Here is a 21227-nt window from a genome sequence, read left to right as displayed (position 1 = left end):
AAACCCCGTCTCTACTAAAAATAAAAAAATTAGCTGGGCATGGTGGCGCGCGCCTATAGTCTCAGCTCCTAGGGAAGCTAAGGCAGGAGAATGGCTTGAACCCAGGAGGTGCAGGTTGCAGTGAGCCGAGACCGTGCCATTGCACTCCAGCCTGGGCACAGAGCCAGACTCCGTCTCAAAAAAAAGAAACATCACATAGGTGCCCGCACAGGCCAGTGAACCTCATGGAGACTGCAGGGAGGGCAGGACAGGTGTCAGTCCACAGCCAGGAGCTGCCCTACCCGTCGCTCAGCATCTCACCAATCCACTTCTTATCTCAGCATCAAGAGTCCATTTAAGTGGAGAGGAGAGAAAGTGTCCACTGAGCACGTATTCTGTTTACTGGGTGCTTTTTCCCCATGAGGCAGGCATGGGTCTCTCCAACCGACAGAGGAGGCAATGGAGGCTCAGAGAGGTGAAGTTACTTGCCCAAGGCCACCCATTTGGGGAAGGGCACGGTCAGTAAGTGTCACTGAGCCCCCAATCCTTCGTGTCATCCAAGGGTGTTGCTTTACCCATCCCACAGGTGAAAAACTGAGGCTGGGAGAAGTGACCCAAGAGTGAACGTGGACCAGACCTCAGAGCACATTGTCTTCAGCCACAATCTGAATCGTGATCTGAGATGACAGTGGGAACAACGAAAGTACCAAATTTAAAGTCAGGCCAACCTGGATCCCAGTCCTGACTCCACCACTTAAAAGCTGTGTGCCTTTGGGCAAGTAGCTTCACCTCTCTGAGCCTGGCTACTTCTCCTGAAAAACAGGTATGATCATAATTCCTTATTTAAAGAACCATTGGGAGAATTAAGTAAAAGCAAGCTCCTGGCAGAGCCCCTGGCACGAGTGAGTGATCCCTCATCCTTCCATTTGGGCACCATTCCCTAACAGTTGACAACTGGGTCATAAAAAATAAATGTGCCTCGGGCCAAGGCCTGGAATGTGACAGCCAGAAGCAAACTGCTGGGTGGCAAGGATTATTATTATTATTATTATTATTATTATTATTACCACTGCTGCTGGGCACATTTAAAAAAAAATTAGGCTAGGTTGCAAAAAAGAAATTATAGAGAAGACGAAAATAATATGAAAGCTTTGTGATTTCAGATGTATCCTGGTGCTTGGCAGATCTCAAGTAAGTTCCATTTACAAGCTGCAATGTGGCAGGCAGCAAGGGCGCAGTGTGAGGACTAAGAGGAGAAACTGGCAGTCACCGGGTACACACAGCCTCTGAGGACCCGGCCAGTGCCACACTGGGGATCTCCACACTTTTACCCTGGGGTCCTTGCTTTGGCTGGCCATTCATGTTTACCTTTGCATCAGGTGCTCAGTGTAGCCAGAACACTGGCCTCCCTGCACCTGTCTAATTCATTCTCAGTCCAGCTCCAGCTCATGGTCGCCTCCACCAGGCAGCCCTCCCTGATATGCCTCTCCTCCTCCCAGCTTGGCCTCAGCCTACATACACCTCCACTCAGGCACATATCTCTCCAGCTTGGAATGATCTGTTGATGTAGACATGGCAGCCCATCACCACCTCCCAAAAGTGAGTCACTTGATGGGTGAGACCCAGTTGAGTTATTTCTGTGTGCCAATACCTGGCATTTAATAAGATCAATAAATATCCATTGACAATGAGCTTCTAGCGACCATCTCCAAATAAGAGCCATTGATGGTGGGGTTGAGTGTGTTCACCCACTGAGCTGGGTCCACAGTACTACTCAGCCCAGATTTGAGGACCCCAGGCTGCCCACAATGACTGAGGGATGGGACCCCCCAGGCTTTCTAATCCCCTTCTCTGGGTCCTCAGAGATTCCCAGCAACTGCCCCAGCTCCCAGCACCAAAGGAGTGGGTCCAAAGGCAGACATGAGATCCCCAAAGACCTAGTGAAATGATACCGGGGAGAAAATAAAGTTTAATTAACCGATCTCTGCTGACCACAGTAGCAAATGATTTGAAAATTGAAAAGATGTGATTTTAGTTAAGTGGTGGTGAGTTGGGCATGCTCGTTCATTTATTCACTCAACATTCTTTATTGAGCACTTGCTGTATGCCTGGCTGAGTGCTAGGCCTTGTCTATTAGGGAGTGATCAAGACAAGTAAGACTCCCACCCTAGTGGAACTTAGCGCCGAGGGGAGACAAATCATAAACAAACAGTGTGATCAGAGATGGGAGACTGTTACCAAGGAGACAACAGGAAAGACGATAACTGGAGACATCTCCTTAGACGGAGGTTTGGGAGTCTGAGATGGTAATACAAGCCAGACGCCCACCTTATCACTAAGAACCACAAAAAGGTTTAAAACCATGTAAATGTATGTAACTAACCTGCACGTTGTGCACATGTACCCTAAAACTTAAGTGTAATTAAAAAATAAAAATAAATAAAACCATGTAAATGGACATTAGGGAAACAGCAGTTCAGTGAACCACGTCCCCTCCATGAATGTCTGGTCATTAAAAATAATATTTGTGAAAGTTTGTTTTTTGTTTTTTTGAGACGGAGTCTCACGCTGTCGCCCAGGCTGGAGTGCAGTGGCGCAATCTCGGCTCACTGCAACCTCCGCCTCCTGGATTCAGGCGATTCTCCTGCCTCAGCCTCCTGAGTAGCTGAGATTACAGGCACCCGCCACCACGCCCGGCTAATTTTTATATTTTTAGTAGAGACAGGGTTTCACTATAATGGTCTGGCTTGTCTCAAACTCCTGACCTCAGGTGATCCGCCTGCCTTGGCCTCCCAAAGTGCTGGGATTACAGGCATGAGCCACCATGCCCGGCCAGAAAGTTTTAATGATATACAGTTTGTTATGAATTATGTAAAATATTTGCAGGAAAAATACTGGAAGAACACCTGCAGGTATAGGACCAGTGGGTTTCTCAGGGTGGTGAGGTGACTGGTGCTTGTTTTCTGGTTTGCTCGAGTGTGTGTGTGTATTCTGGTTTTTGGTTTTGCCCTTGTGTTTTTTCTGATTTCTCCATAGGAAGTATGTAGTAATTTCGTGTTTTTTTTTTCTTGAGACAGTCTCGCTCTGTCACTTAGGCTGGGGTGCAGTGGTGTGATCTCAGCTCACTGCAGCCTCTGCCTCCCAGGTCCCAGTGATTCTCCTGCCTCAGCCTCCCAAGTAGATGGGATTACAGGCACGTGCCACCACACCTGGCTAATTTTTGTATTTTTAGTAGAAATGGGGTTTCACCATGTTGGCCAGGCTGGTCTCGAACTCCTGACCTCAGGTGATCCGCCCTCCTCAGCCTCCCAAAGTGCTGGGATTACAGGTGTGAGCCACTGAGCCCAGCCATAATTTAGTTGTTTTTTTTTTAAACAGATGCTTCATTAAAAATATGAATTAGAAGAGAATAGAGATAAATTCAGTAAGAGGGAAAACAAGACGTGCTGCCAAGGAACATGGAATGGGAACTGAGTGGCCAGGTAGCGTGTCTTGCTGTTGGGGAGCAGGCCAAGCCCTCCCAACTTGCCCAATGCTGCCATCCTTGATGATGGAGGAGGAGGAGGAGGAGGAGAAGGAGGAGGAGGAGGAGGAAGAAGGAGAGGGAGGAGAAAGAGAAGAAAAAGAAAGAAGGAAGAAAGAAGAAGAAGAAGGGCTGACATTGGAAGTGTCAGGCACTGCCGAAGTACTTTATTGGCTTTATCTCATTTCATTTGAGGTCAAGGTGGACTCTTGCTTGCTCTCCTAGTTTTCAAAAAGGAAAAAATCGAGGCCCAAGGAGATGAGGTCACTTGCTTAAGGCCACCCAGCTCAACCGCTGGTACTGGGATTCGAACATCACTACGTCAGACTCCACTGTCGCCAGTGAGTTTTCAGTGGAGATGGAACCAGCTGTTACAGATGAAACAGAAGCAGAATTAATCATAGTACGGGGGCTGGCTAGGAGGAGAAGGAAGGAGGAGGGCTCAGCCAGGGATGAAGTTGGGTTGTAGAGTTGCCAAAGAAAATGCAAGCCATCCAGTCAAATCTGAATTTCAGATAAACAATGGATAATTTTTTTCATAAATATGTCCCCCACAATATTTGGTACAGCAAGAATGCTGGCCTCACTGCATCTGACTACTTTCACTCTCACTCCAGGACCGGCTTGTGGTCCACTCCTCCAGGCAGCCTGCCCTGATAGGCTCCCAACCCTTCAGGCTTCCCTGTGCAATATTTGGGACATGCTTATACTAAAACATTATTCAATGTTTATCTGAAATTCACATTTAACTGGGCATCCTGTATGATTTGCCAAGCCTGACAGCCTTGGGGACTTAGCAACTCCCATTATTGGGGGACATACCCTGATCACCAGATTCCCTCAATGAAGCTGTACCTGGCCTACCCGACCCCAGTAACCAGCCCAGGCTTGTATCAAAGACCAATGAATTTTCAGACTTTATTTTTCTTCTGAAAGAACAGAGAAAACATTCTCTTGATACCTGCCAGGTAGCAGAGAGAGAACAAAGAAACACCCTACCAGTTCCTGCAAATCAATTGGTCTAAAAAATGCCCCACAGAAATAAAGAGGGAAAAAAGCAAACCACTTCAAATGCTTCTTTGACACAAATTCATGCTGTGACCAATGGCTTTATGCAGACTGTTAACAAACAGGTCAGGTTGGGGGAAAGCTCAGAGGACCCCAGCTTGGGTCCTTTTCCTTCTCAAAAACAGTAGGAAAATAAACAACTACTCTTCTGCTGATTCATATGGATATTTTGGGCCAAAACTCATTAAACAAATGAGAAAAATCAGTGCTGAGGTAATTTCTCATCTCTTGCCTTCCAGGTGGAGGTCTGGGCTCCTAATGACCCCAGATCACGGGGGAAAGGGTATGAAAAAAGAACACACTGCTGAGTCCCCCAAGTAAAGAAGCTGCCCCCCTAGTATTTGGTTTAGCAAGAATGCCAGCCTCCTTGCATCTGTTCATTTCATTCTCATTCCAGCTTGTTTCATGCATGAGTTTTGAGAATGAAAGAAATTTCATTCTCATTCTCATGGCCAGCTCTTGGTCACCTCTTCCAAGCAGCCTCTCTGATATGCCCCCAACTCTCCAGGCTTGCCCATACAATATTTGGGACATACTTATAAGGTGACAAGTAGATTAGCCCCCGGAGTTCAAAGACGGGGCAGACACATCACCTCACCCAGTGCAGAAACAGACTCTACAACAGTGGTTCTCAAAGCGGGGTCCCTGGACCAGCAGCATCAGCATTGCTGGGAACTTGTGAGAAATGCACATTCTCAGGCCTCACCCAGAGCTACTGAATTAGAAACTCTGCAGATAATACTCAGCAATGTGTAAGACAGAGTGTGTGTGTGTGTGTGTGTGTGTGTGTGTGTGTGTGCGCGCGCACGCGCACACGCGCCCGCACGCACACAGGCTTAGCAATTTTTTTTCTTTTTTCTTTTTGTTTTGAGACAGAGTCTCGCTCTGTCTCCCAGGCTGGAGTGCAGTGGCACAATCTCTGCTCATTGCAACCTCCACCTCCTGGGTTCAAGCAATTCTCCTGCCTCAGCCTCCCAAGTAGCTGGAACTACAGGCGTGTGCCACCACGCTCAGCTAACTTTTAGTATTTTTAGTAGAGATGGGGTTTCACCACGTTGGCCAGGCTGGTCTCAAACTCCTCACCTCAGGTGATCTGCCCACCTCGGCCTCCCAAAGCGCTGGGATTACAGGCGTGAGCCACCGCACCGGCTGAATTTCTTTAATGACCAATGACGTTGAGCATATTTTCATGTGCTTAGTTGCCATCCATTTACGTTTTTTTGTATGTTCCATATTTTGCCCATCTTTTTTGTTGGGTTGAGTTTTGAGAATTACTTTTATATTCTAGATAAAAATCCTTTATCAGATAAGTGATTTGCAAATATTTTCTCCCAGTCGGTGGCTTGCTTCTTCATACTAATAGTGACTTTAAGAGAGCAGATGCTGTTCCTTTTGATAAAGTTAATTTGTTCTCTTATGGACTGGGATTTTGATGTCTCATTTAAGAAATCTTTGCCCAGCTCAGGGTTACAGAGATTTCTCTCACCTTTCTTCTAGAAATTTTGTGGTCTGAAGTTTTGCAATTAGATCTGTGATTCATTTTTTGTTAATTTTAGTATATCATGTGAAATACGGATTTTTTTTTTGCACCAGGATATCCAATTATTCCAGCACTATTTGTTTCCCAGACATGTATATTTGAAAAGAGGCTTTGGAGTGGAAATTATCTACTTCCCTTCATCTGGTGAACTCCTATTCATCCTTCAAAACCCAGGCCAAATGTTCCCTTGGCTAAGAAGTCTTCCCTGGCAAAGTCCAAGTAGCTCTGTCAGCTATCTTGTGGTGCCCGCAGCATTTCATGCAACCTCTGACATATTCTTATCTCACATGATTGCATTAATTTCCAAGTCTGTGTCTCCTGCTAAAGTGAAAATCCATGAATGAGGATCATACTCCTAGCACTCAGCAGGAACATACACCTAACACAACACAGGCTCAGCATAGGTGGTGATGAAGGTATTTGCGAGAGAAGGGTGAAAACAATGGTTAAAATAATCGAATAATAAAATATCAAACCAGTGAACCATTTGCTTTTTTAAGCAATGAAATACCTAACTCTCAGCCCCACTCATAGACTATATTCATCAGGAAACCATCGCTGAGTGCCCCTACCCAAGTTAACCACCACTAGTATTGACAAAGAGCACCCTATTGATTGATTTAGGCCAAGCCCTGTTCTAAGCACGTTATACACATCATGTCATTTCACCCTCACAACAACCCTATGAGGCAGATACTGCCACTATCATTATTGTACTGAAGAAGAGACAGACCTCCCGGGAGGTTAAGGTCCATGCCTGAGGTTCACCTACTTAACAAGTGTCAGAGCTGGGGCTTGAACTAGACTGATTCCAGGGCCCTAATCCTACCTCTACGTATACTATGTCTGGTTTCCTTTATTTGTCTGAGTCTTCTTTACCCAATAAGCCGAGACCCTACAAAGGCAGTCCCGACTCTTCAACATGACCAACCCTTGCCAACTATGAACCCCAGTACCAAAGGAGACAAGTTGCACGGCGACTCATCACCCTCCCATCTAGCCCCAGACACAGACTCACATCCCGCCCGTGAGGGACCTCCTCCTTACCTTGGACCACACGCCCATGCCAAAGGAGCTGCTATCTGCCATCTGGTGCAGGTTCAGCTCCGTCCTGGAAGCACAGAAGGAACCAGGAGTCAGGGGGGCTGTCCATACCAGCCCTGGCAGGGCAGGTGGTCGTCACAGTGTGAGGCTCCACACAACTGACCGGACACCCCAGGGGCTGTCCCTGTCCCTGGCCTTGGCCCCACTAACTCTGCCCTGGGATATCTTCGATCTCCCAAATATTCCTCACGCACAGCCCTCACTTGGCCCTTCCTAAAGGCCAGGAAATCCCAGGAGAAAGGGTTGTAGAGGAAAATCAGGAGAGCAGGGACTAACCCCAGATCTTCTAATCAGCTGAGTGACCTCACTCAAGGATAATATTAAAACAGTCAACATGAACGAGCCCTTGCTGCATGCAAAGTCCTAAGGTGACTCATGACAGCCCCACTCCACGGGTACAAACATTATTCCCATTTTACAGTTGACAAAACAGAGGCACTGAGAGTGGGTACCTGCCCCAAGACTTCACAGCTAGCAAGCATGCAACCAGAAGCTGAGCTGAGGTCTGTTGGCCCCTCCAGCCCAGACTCCACGCTATCCTGCCACGTGCGCCTCTCCCGGCCTCAGTCTGCACTTTATGAAGCAACACAATGTTTACGGCTCCTTCCCGTGTTCAACCTGCAGGTTCCTCGAGAGTGAGACCAGCAGATGGGCCACCCACTTTTGCAGGCTTGAGGAATGCAAGCCAAAGGCGGGGTGGGTACAGCTATGCCCCCTGCCCCTTCGAATCACACTCTCTACTCACAAAAGCATTGTAGAGCCCAGCCTAGGATCCCCAATCCCACGTTGGTTCAAATTGGTTCCTGGAAAGTGGGGATTACTCATCAGTCTCCAGCCAGCTTGTCTAGTTCTGAGGCCTTCAGCGTCCTCTCCCTGGATTCTCTACAGACCCCACACCCCTCTCTGCCTCGTGACTTTGAAGGAGTCTTACCAGCTAGGCTTCAAGTCCAACCCCAGTGCTGCCATGTGGCAGACAAGGTAATTCTCTTCTCTGCAACTCACTTTTTCTTATCTGTAAAATGGGCCCCCTACTCTACTTGCCTCCCAGGATTAAATGAGATATTATACATAAACTCACACTGCCAGGCTGGCATGGAGTAAGTGCTCTGTTTTCCTCACACTCTCTTCCATTCACTGGAAATTAAATCTGACAAATAATTAAGAAGCATCTACCTGGTGCCAAGCCCTGTGCTAGGTACTGGGAAAGCAGAAAGAACAATGACAGGGCCCTGATTCAAAGATCTCCCAGTCCATCTGGTGAGGAAGGGAGACTGCACTGGCAGGTTTTTGAACCAGAAGCACATACCAGGCACCAAAACAGTATAAAGGAGAAACTGAGGAGCAAGAATCAGGCAGTGCTCCTCTAAAAAAGGGATCTGGAGTAGGGTTTTGAAGGATGAATAGGATTTTCCCACATGAGTGCATGGGAGAGAGGACATTTGTGCAAGTGAGAACCCGTTTTTGACCTTTGGAAGCTTCCATGTGGGTGACGGACCAAGTTGGCAGCAGCAGAGGTAGAGAAAGGGAAGTAATTGGGGGATCACCAAGGAGGTTTCAGAATGACAATGACTCCCTGACGGGGCTGAGTTGCTCCAAGCACTTTACTCACTCTCTTAGGGTCCCTGAAACTCATCTGGGCCACCTCTTCCTCTCAGAGGCAGCTTTGGCCCAGCTCCTAAGGATGCAAACTCAATAAGGATGCCACCAGCATGGAGGGCCCCTGGCCTAGGCCTGGCTTGGAATGAACGTCTGGCATCCTCTGCTAGCCACAGTTGAGCCTCATCCTTCCTGGGCCCACCCCAGGGTAAGCCTCCAAATCCCCCTCTCCAGGAGGCAATGCTTCTATCCCCAGAGCCAAGCCCCACCCATGGGGTACAGAAGAGACAGCCCCAGTGTGGAGCTCCAGGGCTGGAACAAGGGTGATGTGTGTGTCTGAGAGATGTTCTGAGAGGTGAGAAAATGGAGGTCCCAAGAGGTGAGGCCACGGGGCTGAAAGCGGGATTCCTATGTTCGGGGCCCACCTGCCTACTCCTTCCCGCATTACACCGTTACTATGCACCGCACGTGGCCCCTGCTGCCTTGACACGCGACCTCATTGAAATGCCTGCGGGGTTGGCACCAGTAGGAACCCACTTTACAGGAGGAGAAACCAAGGCTCAGAAAAGCCCATGTGGGGCAAAGCCCAGATCAAACCCATGTCTCTCTGAATCCAAAGTCATTTCTTTGGATGACCTGGTCAGGGCCTGGTCAGGGCCTGTTGGGGGTATCAAGGCAGATCAAATCCTCCAAAAACAAGAACACACACACAAAAAGCATTCGCTATGTCCGGGCACTATTTTAAGAAGTCTTGTCTACCTGTTCATATTTTAATCCTCACCACAACACTGGGATACAGTCACATCTATTTTTGTAGATAAGGAAAGTCAGGCTCAGAGAGATGAAGTCATTAGCTCAAGGTCACACAGCCAACAAGTGGAGAAGCCAATATACAAATCCACACAGCCTTGTCCTCGAGTTTGTAGTCCCTGTCACTCTGCTATACCACCCCACTCCAAGTTCTTCTACAGATTCTCAAGACCTTCTAGAAGTTTCCCTGCTGCTCAGTTACAATCACTCTAAAAACTGGGAGTTCCCTCTCTACTCTGCCTTCTCTCTGCAGGTTACAGCTGTCACTCCAGCCTTAGCCAGGACACTCCAGACAGGTTGAGGCTGTCCTTCAGATGGGGAGGGAAAGTTGGGGAACAAACAATGGTGAGGTTAGAGCACAGTAACCACAAATTATCACCCCTCATGTGGGAAAACCCACTTTTTCCTCTCCCTGACACTTCACTAGGACCATACCCATCCACCCAACAGAGGAGGAAACCAAGGCTCTGGGAGAGGACGCCACATGAGCCACATGCCTAAGGATGCCCTGTAGATTTGGGGAAGGGCAGAGATGGCTTTTTAGGCCACCTCCTCCAGGAAGCCCTCCAAGATGAGGCTTGCCTGACTACCCAGCTCACTGCTCCACTCAGCTCCAGGTCCATCCTGAGGAACCTCATGTAGGCATACCCTACCATACACCCAAAGCTCCCACAAAAGTTTAGAAACTTCTGGAAGACGTGGGGGTCTGCTGTCCCTCTCCCTCTTCCCACACCGCTGCCAGGGCCAGTACTGACATGCCACTATCACAGCAGACAGCCTTGACTCCCAGCATTTATAAACAGCTGAATGTAAATTCTCTCTTAATCCTATAAGGTCTATGCAAGGTGTTGTTTCCACATTACAAAGGAAGAAACCAAGGCTCAGGGTGGATGACATGCGACCAAAGTCACTCAGCCCATGAGCTGCGTGTACCCAGACAGCTGGAATCGGACGCCATGTTCCTAATCCCTGGGTCCCACGGCCTCTCAGTGCTGGGCAGAAGCTAAGGCTGGGCCCCCAAAGAACATGTGCCCTTTGTCACACTGCCCTCAGCTGTCTCTTCCTGCCCCAAGTGCTCACCTGAGATCCAAGTCCAATCCAGCCAGCATCTGGGAGAAAACCTGGAAGTTACTTTCTCCTTCCGGCTGCCGTGCCACGCGGCTCTTCTCCAAAAGCATTGTCTGCAGGGAGAGAAGGGGGGCACCCAGTCAGTGCTTTGGGTACATCTGCACATGCCTGAAGTCCAGCTACCCAGAAGCCCCATTGGGGTGCCCCAGTCTGATCCACTCTTTTTTTTTTTTTTTGAGACGGAGTCTCGCTCTGTTGCCCAGGCTGGAGTGCGGTGGCATGATCTCGGCTCACTGCAAGCTCCGCCTCCCAGCTTCACCCTATTCTCCTGCCTCAGCCTCCCAAGTAGCTGGGACCACAGGTGCCCACCACCACGCCCGGCTAATTTTTTTGTTTTTTTAGTAGAGACGGGGTTTCACAGCGTTAGCCAGGATAGTCTCAATCTCCTGACCTCATGATCCGCCCGTCTCTGCCTCCCAAAGTGCTGGGATTACAGGCGCGAGCCACCACGCCCAGCTTCTGATCCACTCTTTGAGACAACATCTCAGGTCCAAATTAATTTTGCTGGCAACCTCCACGTCAGAACTTCTCAATCCTTTGTCTCACTAATTCAGAGTCCACCTAGGAAATTAACTAATGCAATAGATTCATTCCAATTAAGGTATCAAAGGTAACAATAATCAAATGAGGCCACCTTCCAACATATTCCCTTTTTAATAGAAGCCTTTAATACCTTAACCCAAATAGTCATTAAGGGTAGGATTTCAGGGCCAGGACAGAAAAGGGACTTATTTGGCATGGAGGGGTTTTCCTTGAGTCTGGATATTATACCAGCTCCATGTTACAAACAACCCTTCTAATAACCTAATCCTATTTTCTGTTCAAACAGGATGTTTGAGGGAGACGGGGAGGAGCATGGGTGATTTTGGAGATAGGAACAAACAGGCCATGTGTTCGTCACACGCGGACTGCTGCAGAAGGCTGGCAAGCGTCTGTTTAATTTCAACTTGCGCTTTTAAGACCCGGCTAATGACAGACTGAATTCTATATTTGCTCATGAATATTTCATCCCCGAGAGTCTGAAGCACAGACGGGCTGGCTTGCTCCAGAAGGGGACGTTCCAGGGCACCTAGCGAGGTGGGGAGCAACTGGCCCCAGCTAGGGGATCCATGACCATTTCATTATTTTATTATTATTATTATTACTATTTTCTTTTTTTTTTTTTTTTTTTTTTGAGATGGAGTTTCACTCTTGCTGCCCAGGCTGGAGTGCAGTGGCACAATCTCGGCTCACTGCAACCTCCGCCTCCTGGGTTCAAGGGATTCTCCTGCCTCAGCCTCCCGAGTAGCTGAGATTACAGGCACCTGCCACCACACTTGGCTAATTTTTGCATCTTAGTAGAGACAGGGTTTTACCATGTTGGTCAGGCTGGTCTCAAACCCCAGACCTCAGGTGATCCACCCACCTTGGCCTCCCAAAGTGCTGGGATTACAGGCCTGAGCCACCGCCATGACCATTTCAGACACATCCTAGAGTCCCAGCTGGAGGCGTGGCCTCTGCTGAGTCCCGGGGTTAGAGACACAGCAGCCCCAAGGGCACCCTTGCACATCCCCCCCAGAGGCCTCACCTGGAGCTGAGCAGCCGTGATGCGGCCTGTAGCGTTGAAGTCCAGCGACATCACCATGGAGAACCGGGTGGCACTGCGGCTGTGGGCCATGGACACAGAGCCGAAGGCCCGGAGGACAGTGAAGGTGGCTCGGATCTTCTCCACTGTTGGGGGCAGCATGGGGCCACATGTCACTGATGGCCCAGGTGCTGCCACTCCCACCCCACACAGGTCCACCTTTTCCACGACCCCTGCTTGGGCCAGTCCCCATCCTGGCCTCAGCCCCCGGTGGGCTTCCTGTGAGCTTCCTGCCACCCACTCCCTGCCCAACCCAACTATAAACCACATACATTTCACTGAGCACCGATTGCTGGGCTGACCCTGTACTACAAGCTCTAGTGTAGGGGAAACAAGACTCAATCTAGAAGGGCCAGGGCTAGGCACAATCTGGGTAACAGAGGCTGCCCTAGGGCTTCCCAGACCTAATGGAGCCTAGGAAGAGGTGAGGATAACATTCTAGGGCCTGCACTCACAGCTTAGAGGCAGGCTTGCAAAATCCTATAATCTCCCCACTACTGTTCATTGCGTACCTACAACACAACAAGCACTGTGCTAAGCACCTGGATACAGCCTGACCTGACTTCCACCCTCAGACACATGCGATTCACAGCACAACTACACTGTGAGAGACTGTGCCTCTTCCCACTGTATCGCTAGCTTTTAGCATGAGCCAGATGTAGAGTAGGTGTTCAGCAAAACACTGGAATAACCCCAGTGGAGAAGCAGTATAGCCCAGCAGTTAAAAGAGATTGAGGATCTGCCCTTTCCTGGTTACCTGATTTGGGGCAAATTAATTAACTAGTTAATTCATTAATAATTAACTAATTAAATCTAGTCCTCATGTGGCTGTCATGAGGACCAAAAGATTTAATAATGTCACATGCTTAGAAAATATTCCAAAAGCGGGAGTGTTATTATAGTTATTATTATTAGAAACACAATATTCCCTGCATCATGTATTCTCAGTGGGGAGGATATTGCCCCTGAGAAAAGCAAAAACTGATTCTTAGAAGTGGTGGTAAAAAAAATTTTACTCTTTTTATGTATAAAGCACAAATACACATAAAGGAGTATATAACTTATCTGTGGTATTAACATTTCATCATAGGGGAAATGATTAAGGAGAATAAATGTCTTAAAAGGCTTTTCAGAGTGTGCAATAATGAAAAAAAAGCTGAGAACACTGCCACAATGGTTAGAGTTCTAGAGCCAGTAGGCCTGGGTTTGAATCTCAGCGCTAGGAGTATTTGCTGTGTGACATCAGGCAAGCTAGTTAACATCTCTGAATCTCAATGCCTTCAATCTATAAAATATAAATAATAATACCTACCTTATAGGGCTGTTTTAGATTAAAAAAAAAAAAAGGTTCAGGTTGGGCACAGTGACTCACACCTATAATCCCAGCACTTTTGAAGGCCAAGGTGGGTGGATCACTTGAGCCCAGGAGTTCTAAACCAGCCTGGACAACATGGTGAAGCCCCATCTCTACAAAAAAATACAAAAAATAAAAATAAAATAGCCAAGGGTGGTGGCGTGGACCTGTAGTCCCAGCTACTCGGGAGGCTGAGGTGGGAGGATCACTTAAGCCTTGGAGGTCAAGGCTGCAGTAAGCTGGGATCACACCACTGCACTCCAGCCTGGGTGAGAGAGTGAGACCCCGTCTCAATAATAATAATAATAATAATAAAGTTAGTATCCTTAGAATAGGGCCTGGTACATTAGGCTTCAGCAAGCATTTACTCTGATCGTTATTAATATTGTAGTTGTTATTATTAATTGGTACTCTTTTTTAAGGCCCAGATCAAATATCACATCCTAACAAAAGCCCTCCTGCCGCCCTCCTCTGCGCTCCCTGAGTTTCTTCCCAAGCCTGCTCTGCCAGCACTTTTTGAAGAACATTCAAGTTTTGAACATAAGTACAGTTCAATTTCCTCTCTGGCTATTAGCTTCTCATGAGTGTAGACTCTGCCCTTGAAGCTTCACTCTTCGAGTCCTCTGTTCAGTTCAGCAAGTTGTGCACTGCCCAAAGACACCACATCCCAGGGGTGCATCATTCACATCACACTCTCCTAGATTTGTGTACGTCTATTAGGACGATTTCCCAGCAGATGGCAGTCAAGTATCCGGTTCTAACAATGTCCATGTATGATGATTGTTCTGCAAACGGCCGTCAATGTCTTGAGGAAGGAGTACCTTATTCTAACTTCAACAAATGCATCCCAATGACCTAGGGATAGCCCTGCCCAGTAGCAAGCATGGGGTCTGCACATATCTGGTGCTCAGTGAATGCTAGCTGAATGAATATAAGAAAGCAGCTCAGCATCCCCTTCCACCTCTCCCCGTGCTGACCCCAACTCTCCATGTCACCTAGAGACCACCATACCTGAGACCCTGCCATCCACACTGCCTGCCATCCCCACCAGGTGTTCCAGGACCTGCTCACAGCAGGTGGTCTTCCCAGCGCCACTCCGGCCCAGGGCCACAATGCTCTGGTCTCTCCGCTGGTTCAGCAGCGCCCAGTATGCCCGCTGTGCCATGGAGCCAATGTGGGCAGGCAGGCCATCCCGGCGGCCCTTGGGCACCTGCAGGAAGATCACAGGTATCAGCCGTCCCATCCAGCCACTGCCTAGGGAGCATTCTAAGACAGCGCCCCGCCCCAGGCCTAGGGTCCAGATCTGTGTCCCTGCCTCCAGATCTGCCTCCAGATCCCTGACTCCCTTCCTACTCGACTAGGAGGAGCCGAGCCTGTATGTCTAGTCCTGCCCCTGGCTCCCTGTGAGTCCTTGGACAACCCATGCCTGTTTTCTGAACCTAGTTCTCCTCTTTAGTTAGTTAGAGGCTTGAATGAGAGCTGCATTCATCCATGAGATTCATCTCACTGGTTACTCAAAGCATCGAATGGTATCTGCCTGAAGCGAGGCAGCTGGATCGATGGCATAATTATCCATTACGATTAGTGATGTCTGCTATGGACACAGGGAATGGCACATGGGGGAGTTAGTGGTATGTGTGCTATATATTTGCCATAACAGATTTAGGTGATAACTAAAACCGTATCTGCTTCATCCATTCATTCATACTTCATTCAGTAAAATAATCCATTGAGTGTGTACTATGCAGCAGGCACTCGGGCACAGCACAACACAAAATGGATAAAGGAAATTCCAGCCAATCGCAAAGAGATACCATTAAATGCCTATTACAATGGCTGAAAAAACATTTAACAGTCACTACCAAGTTTTGGTGAAGATGAGGAGCAACTGGAATTCTCATACAATGCCAATGGGAATGCTGAATGATACAGCCTCTATGGAAAACAGCCTGGCAGTTTCTTCTACAGTGAGATACACACTCATTACCCCTCTCCACAACCCCACAACCCCCTCTAGGTGTTTACCCTAAAGAAATCAAAATGTATGTTCACAAAAAACCCCTCTATGTCATTGGTTATATTGACTATATATTCAAAATCACCAAAAACTGAAAACAACACAAATGTCCTTCAACTAGTGAACTAGGATAATCACCCAACCTGGTTGTTTTTTTGTTTTTGTTTTTGTTTTTTTGTTTTGAGGCGGAGTTTTGCTCTTGTTGCCCAGGCTGGAGTACAATGGCACGATCTCGGCTCACTGCAACCTCCACCTCCCAGGTTCAAGCGACTCTCCTGCCTCAGCCTTCTGAGTAGCTGGGATTAAGGCGTGCACCACCATGCCTGGCTAATTTTTGTATTTTTAGTAGAAATGGGGTTTCACCATGTTAGCCAGGCTTGTCTCAAACTCCTGACCTCAAGTGATCCGCCAGCCTCGGCCTCCCAAATTGCTATCCTGGTTTTGGCATTGAAAGTCTCATGTCCCAGAAAACGTTTTAGTTCCAGGAAAACCAGGACAAGAGGTCACCCTATGAACAAATAAGCACAGTAGTGCATCAATCAAATAAAATAAAGGAACAAACTGTAGATAAATAAAACCACATGGGTGAATCTCCAATGCATTGTGCTGCCTGGAAGAAGCCAATTCAAAAGGTTACATACCATACAATGCCATTTATATGGGTTTTTTAAGGCAAAACTATAGGGACAAAAAAACAGATCAGTGGCTACCAGGGGTAGAACTTGGGGCTGAGTTGACCACAGGGGGCCCAGAGAACTTTTAGGGGTGATGGGAACTGTCATGTAATTGATTGTCAAAGCAGTTATACAACTATACACTTTTGTCAAAAACGCTCAGAACTGTACACTAAAAAGGTGCATTGGACTATAATGTAAGCCTGATTTTTTTTTTTAAGTCCCTGCTTGGTGGAGCTTGCCTTCTGGTGGGAAGACAGAGATGATCGATGAAAGAAATTAATTCAATTACAGTGAACGGGAGGCATTTGAAAGCCACAAGGCTGGATGAGATCACCAAGGAAGAGTGTGAGAACAGAGCATCCTGACAGGGACAGGTCAGGGAGTCCACAAGGAAGACTGACTGGGCGGCCAGTGGGCGGGAATGAAAACCAGGCAAGCGGAGTCTTAGAGCCGAGGAAGGGTGTGTTTCCAGGAAGAGGGAGGGAAATGCTGCTGAGTTCAGTAAGAGGAGACCAGAGACTTGACATTGGATTTGGCAGCGAGGGAAGAGGGCAGGAGGTTACTGTGAGGTCAGCAGGAGGGCACCAAAAGGAAAAGAAGAATGGGCCCTGCTGCAGGAGGATGTCTGAAGCCCAAGATGCTGAGGGTGTCCACTGGGTCCGGCAAGGCCCCATCTGCCCTCCCTAGCGCAGTCCTTTGGCCGAACTAGGGGCACAAACCCTGGTGTGATGGCCCTCCCCTCAGCCTGGATGTCTAGCTTGGGGCTGGGGCTGTCTCCAATCCACTGTTGGCTCTTCCTGCTCCAAGCCCCTGAGGAACAGTCATGAGTCCCTATCCTGATGCCAGATGTAGGGCTCAGCAGGAACCTAATGCAGGCAAAGGGGGGATATGCCCCCACACTGGCTGGACACAGCCTTGGGGCTTAAGGCAGTCAGAGGGTCCTGGGGTCTCAGTCCTAGAGCCATCCCCCAGTCTGGGAAAACTAAAGTTGAATGAACGGGCAGTCCTGTCCATCAGCCCGCTCAGGCCCACTGCCTAGGGGGAGAAGGAAGAATTCTGCACATCCAGGTTCCTGAAGGCACTCATGTATGCATGCATGCACACATGCCTTTGCATCTGTGTACATGTGCCCTTGCACGCATGTACAGAAGTGTGCTTGTAGGCACATGCACGCAACAGTTGCAGCGGGCTCTGCACACAGAGATGGGATCCACCTCTACCCACGCGGTCACACCCATGCTCAAACTCATGCTCTTATTCACCTAGACCTGCATGTCCCCAGGCACACACCCAGACCCCAGCTGCCTGGTGGGGCTAGCCCCATAGTGAGAGAGTCCCCCGGTGTGTCCAGACCCCACCCAGCCCATCCTCCAGGTGGTCTCAGCCTCACCACAGGCCTGTGCTCCCACCTGGTGGCCATTTGGGGAATCAGAGGTTGATCCGGCCTAAGGACAGGAGGTGGCTGTGGGTTTGAGTGTGGGAGGCTGGAAGACTTGAGAGAAGGGTGGGGACCAGTGCCGCACCCCACCCCAGGGTTAGGAAGGGAAGTAGGGGGATCTACCTTCAGAGTGCGTACCAATGCCTGCATCTTTTGGCGCTTCTGCCTAAGTTCTGATGCCTCAATCCAGGATGGCCAATGAGGACCTGATTGCTATCTGGGTCTATAAAAATGTCCCTTCCAGGGATTTCCAGGGAGCCGGAGGAGTCACTCGGCAACGTGGACAGCTCAGAGGCCTTGGGCTGCAGTAACAGAAGCCTAAGCACTCACCACAAGGACGGGAGAGGGCACGTGCCAAGCTCTGGCCCACCCAGAGCTTCTGAGGTCCTCCCAGGCCCTTGACCACCGACAGCGGTGGTGGGAGAGCCCCTGGGAGTGACTGAAGGTGTGGTGTGGGTCACTCTGGAGAAAAATCTTGGAGAGAGGGGTACAGGCCCACTATATCCCCTTTAATGGATTTAGCATTGCTCAGGGACTAGGGATGGATTTGTCCCACAGGGCCCCAAAGGGCAAGATGTGTTTTCACCCCCAGTTGGCAGAGGAGAACATGGAAACCAGAAGAGGTATCATGATCTTTCCTAGACACCAGGTGTCCTAGGGGCTTCTGACTTCCCAGTGAGTCTCCAGAACAGCACACAGGTAAGATGTCTCACCTCCGACAGGCCTCCCTGCCTCCACTGAGCCTCTTCCCATCTGTCCTCCACCCAGCAGCCAAAGGCATCCTTTTACAACCTAAGTCACAGCATGTCATTGCTCTGATAAAAACCCCAGTAGGGACTCTCTCTAAGCCTACTCTGGCTCAGGAGGCTGCCCAGTTCATAAAAAATAGATAAAAATCGGCCAGGCGCAGTGGCTCACGCCTGTAATCCCAGCACTTTGGGAGGCCGAGGCAGGCGGATCACGAGCTCAGGAGATCGAGCCCATCCTGGCTAACACGGTGAAACCCCATCTCTACTAAAAATACAAAAAATTAGCTGGGCGTGGTGGCGGGTGCCTGTAGTCCTAGCTACTCGGGAGGCTGAGGCAGGAGAATGCCGTGAACCCGGGAGGCGGCGCTTGCAGTGAGCCGAGATCGTGCCACTGCACTCCAGCCTGGGCGACACAGCGAGACTCCGTCTCAAAAGTAAATAAATAAGTAAATATCCATAGTAGCTGCCATCCCACTCAGAGTAAAAGCCAGAATCATCATCCTGAGAACTGACACTGCTCTGTCCTGGCTTTTCCCAACCTCTCCCACCTCTTCCTCCACTCATCTGCTCGGGCCACTCTTATCTTTATTGTTGATGGACTGTCTTTTCTTCCTAGAACAGCAACTCCACAAGGGCAGGGTTGCTCGCCCGGCACCTTCCCTGAAGTTCTTTGTGCCTGGCCCGGTAGGAGACCCTCAATCAATAGCTCAATCACTATGGATTGAACGAATGAAGGGGGCCACGCTTCAATGACTCGGCTGAGGTGCCTCATGCGTCCACAAGGTGGCGCTTAGAGATTTCCTTTGCTCTTGCCCATCTCAACAAAAATTGGCCGTTTCTACACTTCCGAGGAAAAAAACTAAAGTACAACTGAAGCTTCTGTTTCCCCATTGATGTGGGTGCTCAGGACTCCTGAGAGTTCAGCATGGGATGAAGAGCACACAGGAGCCCGGTACCCTGGGTTTTCTCCCAGCTCCTCTGCTCGCTAGACCTGAGAGTTTAGCCTGCGCCTGGCCCAGCCGGCTCTTCTCATCTGTAAAATGGGCTAATCACAGTACCTGTGTTTTCAGGTGGATATGTGAGACTCAACTGAGTTAATACAAGAAGGTGCATACAGCAGAGTCTGGTAGAGTTCACACTCATTCAGTATTTTCTTTCGTTACTCTTGTGATATTTAATGCTGCTGTTTCTGTCCTAATGGTGACTGATCTTTCCCCCCAGGGAATGGGGGAATCTCATGGTCCATGCCACAGGATGCCACAATGCCACGAGAAGGATGCTGCTTGCAGACAGGTCGACTGGGGCTCTGATGGTTCTACTGTCACCTCAGAGGCAGAGGGATCCCCCCAGGCCCCCCTGCCCTCAGCCCCTCAGCCCTACCCACAATGGTCCCACCTCACCTTCCCTGCAGAAGGCACCGAGGGCCCCCGGGGCTGGAGGACGATCAGATCAGGCCCCGTGCAGGTGTGCGGCAGCTGAGCCTTGTAGCGCTGCAGAAGCGTGTTCAGGACACTGGATTCATTGACACTGATGAGAGAGGCCAGGTCCTCGACCTGGTCCAGCTCAGGAGGGTTGGCCTGTGAAACCATCACACAGAGTCTCCTCTGGCCTTCTGGCCTTCTGGCCCCCTGCCCCCACCCCACGCCCCCACAACCAAACACACACTAAGCCCTCCTCTTGAGAGCTATGTGCCAAAGACCAGAACAGAGCACAGGGACTCTGGATGGAAAGCGATGAAGCCCTACAAATAAAATAGGGCCATCCCTTCTCCTTGCCCTCTGTGCAACCTATGAGGCACCCCCTCTTCGCTGTGGTCCTGCACTCCATGCACCATGAGGGGAGACGCTCCCAAGGCAGACTTGACAAAATTCAAAACACTTTCTGGATCTCAAACACCACAAAAAGCCAGGTGATGCTCCAGTGTGTGCGAGCATCCGCTGCCATCTCCTCTTCTGGGTCTTACGGGGAAGCTCTCAATATGCTCCATGATACCCAGGAGTAGAGGCCAATGGCCAAACCACCTCACTGGTCTCATAGCCCATCATGCATTGATTCCTAGGAAACCACCCAAACCCTTAGAAGCAAGGGTTATGTGAAGCTGCTTCTTAAAACATCTGTTCTAAGAGGCGTCCTATTATTCTCTCCAGCTTCAGTGAGTTTTCTGAACATAGTAGTCTCAGGTTTGGGCCAAGCTTGAGCCCTCTCATGGATCAGCCTTTCTTGCAAGGCCACTGAGCCTCTGTAAATGCCCAACGCAGGAGAGGAAGCCTGAGGTGGGCAGAGGAGGAGCAGAAAGGAATGCAGATGAGCAAGGAGGAAAACTCCTAAGATAGCAGGCTGTGAGGGGCAGGGGGAAAGGGCATGACAGAACCTTTCTTTTCTATCCCTACACTGGGACTTGTCCTCAAAAGGATTTATGGTGCACAACAAAAATGTATTCAAAACAATTTAAAGAGAAAAGCTGAAAGAAAGTTTGATGCCAAAATATAGGCCATTGGAACCTATGCTATGGTTAATGGCAAGCAGCAAATTTGGCTCTGAGTTCCCTGGCAGCCAGAGTGAAAACAGAAACGTGCTGTGTAGTATGATTTGCAATATCCAATATCTACAAATTAAAAGC

The 21227-nt window shown here is 49.2% G+C and overlaps 1 protein-coding gene across 4 annotated transcripts in view; it reads right to left on the bottom strand.

The window, feature by feature from the left end:
* MYO18B (myosin XVIIIB) overlaps positions 1-21227 on the bottom strand; it is a 315850-nt gene that overhangs the window by 265838 nt on the left and 28785 nt on the right. For all 4 annotated transcript variants that reach the window (XM_055374078.1, XM_055374073.2, XM_055374079.2 and 1 more), the window contains exons 7-11: positions 20008-20184; positions 14738-14936; positions 12316-12458; positions 10701-10801; positions 7158-7221 (exon numbers count right to left, since the gene is read on the bottom strand). In XM_055374078.1, coding sequence (XP_055230053.1) covers positions 7158-7221; positions 10701-10801; positions 12316-12458; positions 14738-14936; positions 20008-20184 — 684 coding nt within the window. The remainder of the gene's footprint in view (positions 1-7157; positions 7222-10700; positions 10802-12315; positions 12459-14737; positions 14937-20007; positions 20185-21227) is intronic.

The sequence above is a fragment of the Gorilla gorilla genome, chromosome 23 (assembly GCF_029281585.2).
Source record: "Gorilla gorilla gorilla isolate KB3781 chromosome 23, NHGRI_mGorGor1-v2.1_pri, whole genome shotgun sequence".
NCBI classification, from domain to species: Eukaryota; Metazoa; Chordata; class Mammalia; order Primates; family Hominidae; genus Gorilla; species Gorilla gorilla.
This window is presented reverse-complemented; position numbering and strand designations above follow the sequence as displayed.